Below are 17673 nucleotides of genomic sequence, written 5' to 3' on the forward strand. Positions count from 1 at the left end.
ATACAAATAAAGTTGATTTGATTATTTTATTTTATTGTAGTAGCATTATATGTAATTTCACTTAAAAAATGCAATTTAATATATTCCATAAAATATGTTAAAATATGACATATTACATAAATACCATATTTTAATATTTTATTAATGATTTAATATATACATTTGTGTATTATCTATATTTTAAACAGTTCAATTATTTTAAATACATCGTTTATCCAATTTTGCTTTTTTTTCGTGGATTAATGCATGAATCTTGCGAGAAAATATTCTGTTGAACGTACAGAATTGTTTTCTGGTTGAATAACCTTGGCGACGTTGGCGCTGAATTGTGAGTGACATTGTGTTTATTTCCAACGTTCTTGTAGGTTTTAATCAGGCCATCGGAAGAAGGCGGATAGTTCCATTGTATGTGGGACTTCGCTTCCTACATGGAACATTTCTGTCTCTCTAATCATCCTTGAAGAACACACACAATCATGCAGACACAGAGGCCAGGTTTGCTGAGGTCTCCATTACACAGTGTCCAAAGACTAATCCAGTAATATGGAAGTTTCAGGATTAATCCACAGCTCGCATGATTCGCTTTTGTTCGATAATCTCTTATAAAATCTGCTTATGTTGCGTACTTGCACACATGCATTTTTTTTTTTGATGAATTGGATTTTAGTTAATACATGTTTATATTAACGTGGGTTCCATTCCACACTGTGTGGAGTTTGCAAGTTCTCCCCGTGCATGCTGGGTTTTCTCCAGGGACTCCAGTTTCCTCCCACATTCCAAAAACATGCTAGGTTAATTGGCGACTCCAAATTGTCCATAGGTATGAATGTGAGTCGGAATGGTTGTTTGTCTATATGTGCCCTTTACCTCTCGCCCAAAGACAGCTGGGATAGGCTCCAGCAGACCCTAGTGAGGATAAGCGGTATAGGAAATGGGTGGAAAAAAATGGAAATAGATTGGCTGTCATTGTGTTTGGGCTTGTTTAGCAACATTTGATCGGAGGGCAAGGTGAGTAGCAGCGAGGAGACGGGATAATGTCGGGACATGTAAGAGTTGTCTGTCCAATGAAAGGCTAATTATACCATTATTATCTCCAAAGGCACCATTGATCAAGGTTGAGTAATATGCCTTCTTTGTAAGAAAGAGTTTGCGTTCAGACACAGCTGACATTACTAGCAAAGACATTAGCAATTTAGCAAGCTGTAGCAAACTGAACTCGAAGAGAACACCCCGCACATAAGCAAGTCTGTGAGATTAAAAATTACATTCATGAGATTAATTCATTAGAGGTCCTAATTAATTAATGTGTACATGATTTTAATAGTCGACAGGTGCGTGGTGTAAAAACAGTAATAAACAGCAATATCATCCCAATGTACTTTTTTTATTGGAATAATCCTGCGTGGCTCGTGAATTCCTTACTCAATCCGTTCCATGGAGTACATTTAGCAAGTCAACATTGCTTTTATAGTTATTGCCCCATATCGCCACACATTAAGTTAGATATAGTAAAGCCAGAGAGCAATAAAGAGTATGGAGTGATATTTGCTTTGTTCAATATTGAAATATTTCTCACCAAATATAATTATTTTTGTTTTACTTAGGTTAGGACCTAAAAAAAACATTTTTAATATAACCATTTCATCTGTAACCTTTTTACTGATCTGTTGTTTGCTCCATCTGGAAAAAAGGAGGTAATATAATCCGCAAATAATACCAGCTTTACAGATGCCATTCATATACAAGTTGAACAGTTTTGGTCCCAGTATTGACCCCTGGGGTACTCCACATGTAATATTAAACCTTGCAGAAGTGTGTTCTCCTAGCTTAACATATTGCTTCCTGTTATCTAAGTAGCTTTTGACCCAATTCAAAAGTAATGCTCTGATTCTGTACCTTTCTTATTGTTATTGTCTTGTTGTGGGTCTCGACGACAGTGGAGATGGTATAAAACACGCATCGTCTTTGAAAGCTCTCTCCATACATATATAACCGGATTTGGACTGCTTTGACCCAAGCTGCAAGAGCTAGCAGATCTTTAGTAGACCCACGAGGAGATCTTCTTCCTTTCTCTTTTGACTTTGCCATTGTTTTGGTTGCTAAGCAACACAGTGTGATTAGCCCACATACTTCAGCCATAGTTCCTTTTTACTTTGTCATGCACTCCAAAACATTATTAAAATTAATTTAATGGGTTTTCCCATTTAGTGACTTGACATGTTCTGTTTTAAAAATGTAATGCAAAATAAAAACCAAAAATTAACATCATTCCAAAAATGTAATACAAAAGAAATATTAATCCTCCCCCCAAAAAACAACGCATCGCCCCCTGCTGGTTGTTGAGGACAAAACCACTTCAGGGCTGAATATGATCCAGCTTCATGTTTATGTGCAGATTGCCAATGAACCTGAAGACATCTCCATGTCGGACCTCAGCATCCAACCAAAGAACCCCAATCATCTTCCTGTCAGTGTAAGTCCTAACTGTTTTCTCCCAAAATCACCAACAATGATGCCTGAGTGGATAGTTATTATCCACTATAAAATGACACAATACATTTCTTATCGCACAAATGCTCACATAAGGAAGTTAAAACAACCTTTTCATGCATTAGTGGCTGCAGATTTGAGCCACATTGATTTTTTTCATGACCTTTCCTTGGAATTACATTAAAATTTGAGATACAGCTGCTATTCACGGGCTGTCAATGTGATGACCGTAGCTGAAGGGAGTTCTGTGCTCGCATTAGCATTGACCTAGCAAGGGACACATTTTCAAAACCTCAGTAAAACATCGTAAAACATATATACATTATAGCGATCTGAAAATACATATGTTTAAACTTGAGATTTACCATAAATTTTATTTTTAGTTTGTTTGGGGCCAAGTGGGGCATTGCACCACCCCTTCCAGCAGATAGAGCTGTGAGGAAAAAACAACTTGCTTGTATTGCCACTCTAATTACTGCCACCCACAGGACTGGAGTAGCAGTCATAAACATTTCAAATAGTCAAGCAGGACATATTTTGGATTGTCGGGCGCTCTGCTGTAATGCGGGTTTTGTCTCCTCTCTCAGCTGGGTCGGACAGAGAACGAGTCCGGCCCGTGCACAATCTGTAAGATGGCCCCTGCTGTCATCGTCAGCTCCATATCCAGCCCGTCCATATTGCACAGTCCACCTGGTTTTCATAGCAACCTCAAGTTGACCAAAACTTACAGCACCGTAGCTAACGATTCCCTTGGCATGGGCAGACTGGAGACCACCATGATGACGTGAGCAAGTTTGGAAACATGTCTCCACAACTTTTTCTTTTTATATTTGTTTCAGTGCTTTAGAGTTTGGGGGTGTGGTTCTGGTTTGTAAAGGGCCGTTGTCTAAAACCGGTACATCTTACAAATCTGTATTAGTATTACTGTATCTAACTCTTCTACTCCTTGAGTGCTGCACACAGAAAGGTGAAATTTGGTCAAAACATGTAGCCTTATTATATTGCCTATGCTTCTATTTGTCAGAGAAACGCACCACACGGTGGCACTGTTACAGTGCTAAACCACATTGACATGAAAATTCTGGCATACAAAACACCCACTATAAATTTAAGGTTTTTATCCAAATCATCACGAAATATGGTATACACCTTTAGGGGACTGACAAGATTTAAAAAAAAATACTAAAATTATGCCTGAGGCACATGCGGCTGTTTTTTTTGTTTTTTTTTTTTAAAGAAAATCAGCAATAATTTTACAAAAATAAAGTCAAACTATTAAAAGGAAAGAGCTGTGTTCTAAGGAGAAAACAGTCATCAGATTAATATTGTAATATGAGGAAAAATAGCATTTTAGTAGCATAAAGGAAAAAGGACAGTTTATTTAAATAAATTTGAGAACACAAAAATTGGTTGTGAAAGGTAAAATATGGGTCATCCAGAAAATGTATATAGTTGGAAAATTATAATAAAAAATGAAAAAAAACAGCTGTAATTTTGCAAGAATAAAGTCAAAATTTGAAAAGAAAAAAGTTGTAATCCAATAAGAAAAAAATGAAAATTTTACAAGATGTCAAATAATGTCATTTGGTAGCATAGAGTTGAAACATTAAAGGAAATTTTTTTTAAAAATGTATATATTTATAACATGAATTATTTGTCAATAAATAATAAGAAAAAGGAAGTCTTTGGTGGTTAATCCAGGAACTCATGTCACAAGACCATAAATATTTTCTTACTAACAAAAAAAACAAAGAAAAATGCAACAACTAAAATCTTATTGCCAACAAGTTGAAGCATATTTGTGGACATCTCGTTAGTGATGGCCTGGAGTCTGTAAGGGCAGTAGCGGCTGATGTTGAGGGAGATAGATTTGAGTGGCAACAATGAAAATGAATGCCAAAATCACAAAAATATCGCAGGGGAAGAAGATAAATTATATAAAAGTAGTGTACTGAGGATAGAACCTTGGGGGACACCGTGAGTGATTGATGAACATGAAGATTTAACATTATGACCATGGATAAATTGCAAACGGTTGGACATGGAAGAACTGAAACACTTTAGAGCTGAGCCAGAGATCAAGATCAGCGCCATCTTGTTCAACCAGTTGTACTCAAATTTTACTCGCATGCTTCTCGGCCCCCTAAAGTCGTGTATCACATTTTGGGCCAATTTGGCTAAACCGCCTAAAGTTTTACAGTAGGTGTTTGCGATGAGCTGTGTGAGCAATTTCATGTCCGTGCAACTGATGGGGTGTATTTGTAAAGACAATAATACAAGACAGTTTATGTTTTGCCACATTTTCACCCTTTTGTGTGCAGCGCTACGGGAGTAGAAGCTTTAGCTAAAAGTAACAAATACTTTGCCTGCGCCGTGAAGTCACCAGCTGGGTGGAAACATTGCTCTGCCTTGTCACATTTGCTCCGGCCATGTGCCTACGCCTTTTTCATTTCTGTAGAAATTGATTTCGTCTCTTGAAGGTTGCATTTTCATCCATTTGTTTATGTTTGAAAATAGGCTACGAGTCGCTCATCTGTCACACTTGAAATGTGACCTGCAAAAACCATTCCTGTCTGGGCGTGCCTCCTTCTATTGAAGATAAATACACTGGATATTGCTCTAGCTCAGACTACAGCTGTCCTGTCTAGTCATTGCGCATGAAGTGATAAATCCTGCTCGGATGAGAGGCATTCAAAACATCTTCAAAGGAACAGTACAACACTAACATCCCTTCCGTCAATCTCGTCCTCTTTGCCAGTGGACAGTGTTTGCTCACTTGGACTCAACCCAAAATCAGCAAAACTGCTGAGTCATGAACTGTGATTTAAAAAAAAATAGTCCAGCGTTGCATGTTGTGTGTTTTATTTCCGGCATATTTCACCCTGAATGTACTCTTTTAAATATGTTGTCAGTGTGTGACAAAGACACAGTGTGTGTGCTGTAAATATGATGTATAATATAATATAATATGATATGACATATGAAATGTACATTTTGCTCCCAATGAAGTGATGTTCCATTTGTCGATTCTTTGTACAGAACGTCTACGCTTGTTTTTAATGTATTTTTATAAATTAAACTGTTGCTAAATTGTGTACGGTGTTTCATTTTCTTTGTGCTGACTACAAATATTTTAGGACACCAACAGATAATACAGTAAACTCTCCAATGAACGCCTCTATTCAATCCTCAATAGTCAGCAGCTGTTGCTGTAGTATACAGCTGACTTCTGCGCTGACATACAGTGCCAACTTCAGGGTTGTTTCTCCTTTATTTTTTCAATATTCAAACAATAACAATAGTGACACTGATTCAGATTCAGAAGAAAAAAAGATTTTTATTTGAGTGCAATTTCATTTGAAGCATCACCAGTGGTCAGCATCCAGCAGCTTTTTCTGACTCTGCAAAATGCTGTTGTGAAGGTCATGCCTGTTAGACTTGCAAGCTGCGACATTGGTTCTGTTGCTGCGGTGTCGTTGTTCAACATGCTTGTTGATAAAGGACCATGTACTCAAGCTAAAGCGAAAGCTGCTTTTTACTTATTATTATTATTTTTTGTTATAATTTTTTTAATTCTATTTTATTTTATTTAAACATTTTAGACATCTTACAGTAAAAATCTGAATTATGTGTGTCTACCTGTGTGTAAACAGTGTCCCTGCTAATATTTTACATATTTTTCTAAATTCTTTTTTTCATTGTATTTATTTATTTTATTTATTTATTTCATACATATATATTAATGTTATATAAATGTGTTTTGAAAATATTTTTCTCACCTTTTTAAATTTTCAATGTACAGAAAATAACTGCTTATTGATTGTTATTAATAATTATTATTACTTACTAATTATTACAGCATCTTCCTGTGCAAAAGGATGTGTCTCTGTTTTTCTTCTGTTTTTTAAACATTGTCTAATATTTTCATATTTTTAAATGATTTTTTATACCTTTTTTTAATTATCATTTTATTTATTTTATTATTAAAAAGCATTTTAGACATTTGAAGGGGAAAAAGGCCTAATTATTTCAGCGTGTTGCTTCAGTGGCAATGTTTTATATATATATATATTGTTTCAGGTTTAAATATTTTTTAGTTTACCAACAGATTTAATTAAATATTATATTTTTTTATTTTTTATGTTTTAAATTTTTTTTATTTCACTTTTATTTTTAAAAATATTTTTGACATTTCACAGAATTTTTTTTTATTTCTTATAGCACCTTCCTGTTTGTTATCCTGCCTGCCCTTTGACCTTGCCTGCCGGTATTTTGGTGTAGAATTGCCCTGTATTTTCTTTTCATTTAATAAAAATAATTTGACTGACAGAAGAAGAAAAGCGTTTTTTTGTCCTCTTCCTTTGTTTAGGTTAATTGAGGTTTGCAGCTTGGCTGAAATTTTCTGCTGCTTTCATTTTCCTTCTAATGGGTTGCTTTCTCTTTTTATTACACACATCATTTATGATGCTGCCTTTTAACTGGTGCTGCTGCTGCTCAGCTGTCAGCAGCAAAATAAGAAACACATAAATTAAGAAGAAACTATCAAATAAAATAAAAAATACACCTTAATTGTCTCTGGGTGCTCCATCATGGGGATAAAAACACTTCCCTAAAATCGTTTGTTTGCAGAACTGCTAATTGAATGACAGGCGTGCATTGGAAGCATGATGGTGGGGGGGTTAATGCAACAAGAACGCAAATGACATCACTTCTGGCTGTGGTTTTTAGCATGTAGCGGAAGGGGGGGGCTAGTGAAGAGAGAGAGTAGCAGTAAGAGGGGTCTATATTGGCTGCAATCGCACTGCACTGGAACATTCTGGGGCTTCTGGTTACAAGCCTTATAAGGGGCAACAGCCCCCGATGTCTGCTATTCTTAGGCCACCGTCATCCCCCCATACTCCCCCTTCCCCTCCTCTCACTTATCAGGCAAGAAACCCACCTTTATCACTCAAATACTGTATACATTTAACAGTGCTGTTATGTCGTATTTTTTGTTTTTCAGACAGAAAAAGGAGCTTGTCCCGTGTGTGTGTACGTGTGTGTGTATTTATGTGTGTACGCGTGTCACAGAATCCCACCTACCGGAGCTCCACCCCACCCCTTTTCCAGCCCCGGTGTTTGTCCCCGAGAGAGGCAAGGGAGCACAGTGACGCCTCAAGGCCTGACGGAGGAGCAAGCTGCAAGGGGGGTGGGCTACACGAGCGCAGCAGAAGGATACCAGGGCAAGCACGGTCTGCACAGGCCCGACATGAGCACATACACTGTGATGCTGAACGGCCCGGCGCCGTGGGGCTTCAGGCTGCAGGGGGGGAAGGACTTCAACATGCCGCTCACCATCTCCAGGGTAAGATGTTGTCACTCAACGTGACACCCTAAAATGGTACTTGAATGCATCATTGAGTGGCCTGGATCTGGGCTAAAACCCCTCCGAGAAGTTATGTTGTTATCACGTTTTTTACCCCAGATTTAGCTTTTTTTTAGTTGTCTTGTGCATAAATATCCCTCGGCCTCTCAGGACTGTACCACGGTGCTGTGTGCATGCATGTGTGTGTGTTATGTGGCCTTTAAATCACTTTCATCAACACATAAGTGGCCATTATGGGTGAATTAATCAGCATTAAGGTGGTTCGGCCCACTTTCACTGATCAGTAATTGTGATCTTGCAAGATCTTGGGTGCTTTTCCAGCTTTTGCTTTAAATAGCGTCAGAATGGCACAGGAAATACACCTAATGAGCTGCTAACCCGAATAGGAGGTGGATCGTCATCGTCCTGGAAAAGTTTGGCCCCTGATTGATGGTCGCTTTTAAAGCCAAGCTATTGTGTCCCTGATCCTGGACTTGATCCTGTGGCTGGTATTTAAGTCCCCCGATGGGTTCTGACGGGGTTTTGACATAAAATGCTGCCACCATTGAACGCTGATGTTTCCGCTAAGTAAAGAAAAGCCAGGACGGATTTTCCTTTTTAGCGTCTTGTTAGCCGTGACACTTTGTCATCATTACAGAGCATCTCCTCAGGACACTTTCTTAGCATTTGGTAGCTTCGTTGAGAGACAACAGAACAAAAACACCCACAGGTTGTGCTTCTTGCAGTTTTAACTTGATGATTTGGAAATGTGTGAGTCCCAAAATCCCATTAAAAAAGGCAGCAAATGTTAACAGTAACAACGAATGCGAGTATTATTTGAGAATGTAATCAATGAGTCCATGATGCATTTTGCCGGATGTAAATAGAAGATTGAGACAGGAGTGAATGTCAGGAGCAGGTGTGTGTGTGTGTGTGTGTGTGTGTGTGTGTGTGTGTGTGTGTGTGTGTGTTTGTGTGCGTTTGCCGAGGAGGGCGGAGGGCCTCCAGAGGGTCATGCATCCCACAGGCATCAACAGCATTACTTATTTTTAACCCTTTAACGAGTTGACTGTAAACTTAGACCTGATACTGTATGTGGAAGTGTGTTGTTTCACGGCTTTAAAGGAACAGCGTGCAAAAAAAACAACAACACAAAAAACGTCTTGTTTTGCTTTATTTTATTTTGTTTTTCTAGTATCTAATAAGTTAATGGATGGTAACACCTTATTAGGTGTTAGTTGGCATCTGAGGACAGTAGTAGTAAATGTGGTCATTTGTAATCAGCCCTCTGTGGCAGCCATTTTGATTCTTTGTTGTTGTTGTTAGTTGTATGAAAACTACGCTTTTTAGTCATCTAGCTATGAAGCTACTTCCATATAAAATATAACTAATGTAATTATTGGCCCTATATCAGTATCGGTCGATATCAGTATCGCATTATTTCCTGATCCTGAAAACCAATATTTAATTAAAATGTAATATTTATTTTAAAATGTTGTACAGAACATATATGTATTCATTCCACCACAGGAAATAGGTTTTTCCTTCCTGCAGCTGGAAGACTCTACAATAAAAACTGCTCCAAACATTCTGTACAATAACCATGCAATAAACCATGCAAATACCTGTTCAACATGTAGATGACTGTATATACGGTATATTATTTCTGATTTGTATTATATTGTGTTTTTGCACTTTATCTGTTCCATTGTGCTTTGTACTATACTCTTGTGTACTACTGTAAGTCTCTTATGTCATGTTACACATATCGGTATCGGCTGATATCAGTATTGGAACTTGAGAGTTGGACAATATCGGTTTTCTGAAAAAAAAAGAAGCTTAATTAGTGTATTGTATTGTTTAGTGTTGTAGTCCTTGCTGTATTTATTTTGAACATATATTTAGCTGCTAATGTGACGTTGTAGTAATAGAGTCTTAAACGGGTACAAGTACCACGAGTAGTACACGGTCTCCATCTAGTGGTACTCTGGTACACCAGACATGTTTTCTTAAATGTGTATAGGTATGGTCAAATATATGTATGTATATTTGTAATATGTATGACATAATCACCATCAGAGAGCATGACCAGCATGGCCAGCATAGAGCAGCATATGTTGTGTTTTCGTGCTGGTCATGCTGGTAGCTGGTCTGGAGGACCAGCGTACCAACATGGAAACACAATGTATGCTGGTCTATGCTAGTAGCTGGTCTACGCTGGTCTGGAGGACCAGCGTACCAACAAGGAAAACACAACGTATGCTGGTCTACGCTGGTAGCTGGTCTATTCTGGTCTGGAGGACCAGCGTACCAACAAGGAAAACACAATGTATACTTGTCATGCTGGTAGCCGGTCTATGCTGGTCTGGAGGACCAGCGTACCAACAAGGAAAACACAATGTATACTCGTCATGCTGGTAGCCGGTCTATGCTCGTCTGGAGGACCAGCGTACCAACAAGGAAAACACAACGTATGCTGGTAACTGGTCTATTCTGGTCTGGAGGACCAGCGTACCAACAAGGAAAACACAACGTATGCTGGTCTACGCTGGTAGCTAGTCTATTCTGGTCTGGAGGACCAGCGTACCAACAAGGAAAACACAATGTATACTCGTCATGCTGGTAGCCGGTCTATGCTGGTCTGGAGGACCAGCGTACCAACAAGGAAAACACAACGTATGCTGGTAACTGGTCTATTCTGGTCTGGAGGACCAGCGTACCAACAAGGAAAACACAACGTATGCTGGTCTACGCTGGTAGCTAGTCTATTCTGGTCTGGAGGACCAGCGTATCAACAAGGAAAACACAACGTATGCTGGTCTACGCTGGTAGCTGGTCTATGCTGGTCGGGAGGACCAGCGTACCAACACGGAAACACAACATATGCTGGTCAGACCAGCATACCAGCTTGAAAACACAACGTATGCTGGTCTATACTGGTAGCTGGCCTCCAGACCAGCATACCAGCACAAAAACACAACGTATGCTGGTCTATGCTGGTAGCTGGTCTATGCTGGTTGTTGTGTTTTGAGTTACACTGAGCGAGAAGGCGTGTCTACACGGCTATGACTCATGGGGCCTTCATAGTCATAATGATAATCAATAATTACACTTTTGTGTCCACAAATGTTTGCTGAGGAATGTGCATCAACATGAACTCCCCACACCCCCACCCCACTTCCTCCTAATAGATAACCCCCGGTAGCAAGGCGTCGGGCGGCAGCCTGTCCCAGGGAGACATCATCTCAGCCATCGACGGCGCCAGCACTGACGGCATGACTCACCTGGAGGCTCAGAACAAGATCAAGGCTGCCACTGCTAGACTCTCGCTCACCATGCAAAAGTAAACAACAATACGGCCAACAAACCAACACGACACTCACGTACAATCAAAGTGCATTTTTAAACACTTTAAGTTGTTTCATGGCTAGATCCAGGCGCCCCGCACCCGTTCCCACAGCCACCCCCAGGATGGATTCCCCCATGCCTGTCATCCCCCACCAGAAGGTATGGACACAACATTAGGTATACCATCTAACGCGAGGCCACATATGAAATGTAAATGTGACCACTGCAGTCATTTATACAGTTATGTTGTTCATGTTGCTGACAATTATTTCATCTCCAAAAGGGGGGCCGTGGCATTTTCATGAGCTTGTTTGCTATCGTGGAGACAGGGATCTGACCATTTCTGAGCCTGGTTACATTATAATGCAAATCATATGAGTGAATTTAATCTCATCACAAACTTTAGGTCATCCTGATGATTTTTCTCACTTCCAGTATGCATTTATCTCCAACCATTTTCAAGCTACAACCATTTGAAATAGTAATATTAAAACCGAATATTTTCTTGAAAAAACTCAGGCACCTGACTTAATAACTCAGGTTAATAATGAAAGGTGAGTTTTTCAGGCTCAGCATTAATTGATTGTAATCTGAGTTGGAGTTAGAAACGTGTCATCAGCAAAAAGTTTCCGACATATTTGCGATGGCGTTGATATACATGAGAAATAACTTTGGGCCTGGGACTGATCCTTGAGGTGCACCACATTACATTGTAATAATGTGTTATTTATTTCGACGTATTTATTTTTAGCAAAATATTGTGATTTACAGATCAATGAATATTCCTGCTATTATCAATGGCTCAAACACAGTAGCCAGATTAACGGACAGTCAGACAACACGTAACTTCTGAGTCGCTACATTATCATTATTGTTGATTTGGCTGTAACAAACTCCTCTCTATGAGTCAAACCTCTGCAGGTGGTACCGGAAATTTTCTATACTAGATGGGCTTGGCCCAAAAGAATAAAATATTGAAGAAGATGCAAGCATTCTTGCATTTTTCGGATGGAAAAAATGTGGAAACCTCGAGTGTTAAGGCTCCAGGGTGCAACAGCAACCCTGTTTACCTTTCATTCTTTTTCTAGAAGGACAAATACTATACTGTAATCTCTCAGGAAGGGTGATATTTGGTAAGTGTTGGAAAAAAAGATAACCAGCACACACGTGTGCCTATTTATGGAGTGCACCCATACAAAATACCTGACAGGGGTCCAGGTGACAGAATGACACAGTGGAGACATGCGGGGTCATTTGGACAGCTTTCTTTTACCAAAATGCCAGATGACCTTTCCAAAATGGTTGAAAGGCGCTGATAAGAAAAGGGATCCCACAGAGGCTGTTTGTTTAAATAACTTACAGGCGATACTTAAGCAAGTGCAAAGTTGCTGTTAGTGTGCACAAATCGCAGCATGATGGGTTGAATCAGCATATGCTTGACTTTCTCCTTTTTGTTCCACTTTTGGGTGACATTTTAGGTGGAATTTGGAGTTTTGAGTAGTGGATTTGATGCAGAGGTTATTTGTGCAAAATTCAATAAAAACTGTATATAAAGCCACTTCATAAAAGCATTCAAATTAGATTTTTTTGTTACATTTTCCATTCATGATTTTAAATGTCCTACTTTTCATATATTTTTCAATATATTTAAAATGTATTTTAAATATTTTTTATTTAACAATATAAAAAATAAATAATGAATGTAACAAAAGTACTTCTTAATTTATATCAATTCATGCATAAAGATAATTAAAAGATATTTAATTAATAAATAAAGCAACCCAATAAATACTTAAATAATATGTTAAGTACATGTATTTAATAAATGTATATATTTTTTATGTTTAGAAAGCTCTGTTATTTATGACATGATGACTAAATTACAATTATTATTTTTAATAAATTGATGGAATACATTATTTTGCATTTTAATTCCCATTTTTAAATTTTGCCACAAAAACTGAATACCTAAAATTGAACAGTGGCAACGCACCCTAAAGAGGCCTTTCGGCATAACCTCTCACGTGGGCCTCTCAACTTATCCCATCCAGGTATCAGGGGGTGTGGGCGGTTCTAAAAGGGGGTGGGGGCATGGATAAATCGGGTGTCGGGGCACGTGCTCGTCACAGGCACGCCACATGATGATGGAGTATCTGGCCTTGCAGCACCGCTTCATTGGAAGACAAGGGTGCTGGCAGCTGTCCTACACACTAATGGAGATACGGTGTCCCTGCTTGTTTTTGTGTGTGTCTGAAGTGGTGGTTTGTACCACTTCACCTACTTTGTTGGCTTGAACATCCATAAAGCATAAATGTCATGGCGGCTGCTCTCCTGTCTGCCATAAGTGGATCAGGTGGTATGTGTTGGTGCAGGTATTTCGAGCTGTTCCAGGCTATTTGCATCCCCCCCCCCTTGCCAGTGCCATGTGATAAGAGTCCCCCCCTGCTCTTGTCAATCACACTCAGGGATACAGAAGGGCAGGAAGGGAAGTAATGATGGAGGATTACAGCGTGTTGGATAGTTACCGCATATTGTGCCGTTGTTGTCGTCGCATTGCTCACGTCTCAACCTCTGTGTGTGTGTCTGTGTGTGTGGGTATTGCAGGTCATCGCCAACACAGCTGCCAAGTCAGTAAACTGTCAGCCTCTTTGTATAAAGTGCATGGAGTGATGCAGTGAAGTGAATTGTAGCGTGTCACTTTAATGAATGACTGAATTCACCCCAGGTTGGCTCCAAACTGTAGTGTCTCCACAACCCCGAGGGGGGCAGTATAATTCTAAATACAAAAAAGCCTTAAAGGGGAACTGCACTTTTTTTGTTATTTTGCCCATCATTCACAATCCTTACGTGAAACATGAACACATATTTCTTTCCCCTTTCTGTGCATTCTAGCAAGAGAAAACTAGTTAATATGAGCTAGCTAACAATGGACGTTATGGGAAATATCTATTTTGACACTAAAGCCCTCACTAAAGAAACTCAAAAACATGCAGGTGTTCCATTTACATACCTGACTTGTATATTAACCAAGCTACAGTCATATTATTATTGTAGCAACAAACATGAAAAACTATATCTTGTGGACTAACATGACACATCGCTAATCGCTAGTCTCAGCGCCATTCACAGACGGAAGAGTGGATAGCTAGCTCTCATTTTCGCTACAAAGACTCAAGATGCTCGTTTGCCATCAGTATTTTTTACCGGAGGACTGGCGCACACGTCTTGTGCTGGAAGACACAGCCATCCCAATGAAAGCAGACATTGTAAGTGTTATCACTATATCTATTCTGTAGAGTAGTGTTTTAAATAATCAAAATACAGCAACTATTATAACATTATTATAACAACTATTATATGTTATCATCAGTGTACGTGTTAATGCATGATCACAGCATGTACTGTTTATCAAATGACAACCTTTTTTTAAGAGGGCTTCATAGTCGAAGTAGGTGTATCCCAATGACAGCTTTCTTAGCTAGCTCATATTAACTTGTTTTCTCATGTTATAATGCACAGAAAAGGGAAGGAAATTTGTGTTCATTTTTCACATCAGGATTGGGAATGATGGACAAAATTCCCCAAACGTGCAGGTCCTTTTTAATTTCAAACCTGCAGGGAATGTTAGATTGTGCTAATTGCATGTACTAACCGCTGTTGATTCATATTTATTAAGAATAGCATCTATCCAACCATCCATCCATCCATCCATTTATTGGAATAAAATTAATGGGGGAAAAATCACCTGTGTAGAAACAGGTCAGGTGTGAAGTTCCAGATGATGAATTAAACTTTATTGTATTGTATTTATTAATATTTAATTTATTACATTATTACATACACAAAAAATAATAATATAAGAAATTTTATGTAAAAATTAGATATAGTCCTTGTTGTGCGTGTAGCAGCATGCAGCTAAAAGTTAGATCAGGTCAATAATTTACTTTTATTTTGTAACTGTATACAGTGAAAAACTCCAATATTACCAAAAAAAGTGGTAACTTTACAATCATAAATATGTAGTACTGCAAGAAAAACGTAACTAATATTAAGCATATATAGGTCATGATCATTTATCATTTATTTATTTTCATTATATATACATTATATATATTCATTTAAAACCGAATTTCATTTCATTTAAAAAATGTGACATTCGAATGAAAGAACAAGATAGTGTAAAAAAAGAAAAAAAGAAAGACTAACGCCATGTTTGTTGAATGAATGAGGCAACATTACCATCTATCTGCCATCCGCATTATGACACGTGAATCTAAATAGTGATGAGCGCTTGTTCATGTTAATACTATGTCCTTAAAGCTTGGAGTACACCCCCAGCTTCAACCCCATCGCCCTGAAAGACTCGGCCCTGTCCACCCACAAGCCCATCGAGGTACGGGGTCCCGGTGGGAAGGCCACCATCGTCCACGCTCAGTACAACACGCCCATTAGCATGTACTCGCAGGACGCCATCATGGACGCCATCGCCGGCCAGTCACAGGCCAAGGGACACGACGGGTGAGGTGACGCTGGTCAAATTGTGTCAACGTTTGCTTCTTCTTGTCCATGTCCACCTTTCTGATCATTCCATCCCTTCTCACCTCCCCCATCCCCGCCTGGTCAGTGAGGAGGCGGGCTCCCCCTTGGCGTGAGTACACCACATCTTGCCTCCTAACATCTCCATATCCAACTTCCTGTCCCGAGTGCCTAACAGACGTATGCACGCTTCCAAACACAAACGCTTCTTCTCCCCACCCCAGAGGCGTTTTGCCCATCAAGGACCCCGTGGTGGACTGCGCATCCCCCGTGTACCAGGCAGTGATTCGGCCAGGCGACAACACCCAGGATTTGTCTGAGTGGGCCCGCCGTGCCGCCAACCTGCAGTCCAAAAGCTTCCGGATGCTGGCCCACATCACTGGAACCGAATATAGTGAGAGCACGAGCACATCGAAGCACACAAACCAGCTTTTGGAAACCCAGGAAAACCTAACCTCCCCCTTCTCTTTGTTAAAGTGCAAGACCCAGATGAGGAAGCTCTGCAGAGGTCGAGGTAAGCGTCATGGCATCCATCCGTGTACCCTAAATGCCCCGCATGCACATAAATAAAGCGGGGGCTTTACCCTACTTTTTTCTTGGCCGCCACGCAGAGAGAAATTTGAGTCAGAGATGCGAGGTCCTCGCTTTGCCAAGCTGAAGAACTGGCACCACGGACTGTCTGCACAGATCCTCAACGTCCAGGAGTAAAAAAAAAAAAAAAAAAAAAGAGGAGAGGAGAGGAGAGAGGAAGGAAGTAAGATAAGGGGACATGGAGCAATATAAAAAAACACAAGAAAGCAAATGAGGGCAAAGAGGAGGAAGAGAAGGAATGTGTGTTGCTTCTAGACGCGTAGAACGTGAGATGTTATTGTTAGTGTGAGAATGCTGTTCATCATGTACATACATGAACATCATGCCATGTCTGCTGCTATGTTCCGTCCCCCTGTGCTGCACCACAGAGAAACTCGCTGTACGGAACCTTTTTAGCCTCAATAAGAAGTTTAGCTGGGTCAAACACACACACACGCATGCACACACACAGACATTTTGACATGCACAAAAACAGTATGTAAAGAAAATGCACTCAAACTATACTAATGTCAATGTGAATAAATGTTTTCCTAAAACCACACAGCCGACTCATGCTGCATCCAGCAATCAAAGAAATCTACACACAACCTACAGTTAGGTCCATAAATATTTGGACGGACACAAAGTTTTTCTCATTTTGGTACTGTACACTACCACGATGTATTTGAAATGATATAGTTCAGATGTAGTTCAAGTGCAGACTTTCAGCTTTAATTTAGCGGGTTGAACAAAAAGATTGCATAAAAATGCCAGGAATTAAAGCAGTTTTTAAACACAATCCCTTCATTTCAGGGGCTCAAAAGTAATTGGACAAATTAAGTAACTGAAAACTAAATGTTCATTTCTAATACTTGGTTGAAAACCCTTTGCTGGTAATGACTTCTTGAAGTCTTGAACTCATGGACATCACCAGATGCTGGGTTTCCTCCATTCCAATGCTCTGCCAGGCCCTAACTGCTGTTTGTTTGTGGGCCTTTCTGTTCTAAGTTTAGTCTTTAACAAGTGAAATGCATGCTCAATTGGGTTGAGATCAGGTGAGTGACTTGGCCATTCAAGAATATTCCACTTCTTTGCTTTAATAAACTCCTGGGTTGCTTTTGCTGTATGTTTTGGGTCATTGTCCATCTGTATTATGAACCCCACCCTCACCTGCATGGAGAGCTCTTTTCTGTTGTCTTCACAGCACAATCTTCCGAATGCAAACACCACACCTCAGATCAATTCCAGGCCTTATATCTGCTTAATTTATAGTGATATAATGAATGCATTTCCCAAACCTGCCCATGAAATAGCCTTTTGGTCAATTGTTCAATTACTTTTGGTCCCTTTAAAAAGAGGGTGGCCGATGTTAAAGAGCTGAAACT

The 17673-nt window shown here is 39.5% G+C and overlaps 1 protein-coding gene across 6 annotated transcripts in view; it reads left to right on the forward strand.

The window, feature by feature from the left end:
- Positions 1 to 17414, forward strand: part of LOC131110066 (LIM domain-binding protein 3-like) — a 37678-nt gene extending 20264 nt beyond the window's left edge. For 5 of the 6 annotated variants that reach the window (XM_058062759.1, XM_058062762.1, XM_058062763.1 and 2 more), the window contains 10 exons: positions 2396 to 2473; positions 7493 to 7834; positions 11026 to 11177; positions 11266 to 11341; positions 13787 to 13809; positions 15503 to 15700; positions 15807 to 15830; positions 15943 to 16112; positions 16196 to 16232; positions 16330 to 17414. In XM_058062759.1, coding sequence (XP_057918742.1) covers positions 2396 to 2473; positions 7493 to 7834; positions 11026 to 11177; positions 11266 to 11341; positions 13787 to 13809; positions 15503 to 15700; positions 15807 to 15830; positions 15943 to 16112; positions 16196 to 16232; positions 16330 to 16426 — 1197 coding nt within the window. In that variant the 3' untranslated portion in view covers positions 16427 to 17414. The remainder of the gene's footprint in view (positions 1 to 2395; positions 2474 to 7492; positions 7835 to 11025; positions 11178 to 11265; positions 11342 to 13786; positions 13810 to 15502; positions 15701 to 15806; positions 15831 to 15942; positions 16113 to 16195; positions 16233 to 16329) is intronic. The other variant, XM_058062761.1, reaches the window with a different exon arrangement.
- The last annotated feature ends 259 nt before the right edge of the window (positions 17415 to 17673 follow it).

This window comes from Doryrhamphus excisus, chromosome 22 (assembly GCF_030265055.1).
Source record: "Doryrhamphus excisus isolate RoL2022-K1 chromosome 22, RoL_Dexc_1.0, whole genome shotgun sequence".
Classification (NCBI taxonomy): Eukaryota; Metazoa; Chordata; class Actinopteri; order Syngnathiformes; family Syngnathidae; genus Doryrhamphus; species Doryrhamphus excisus.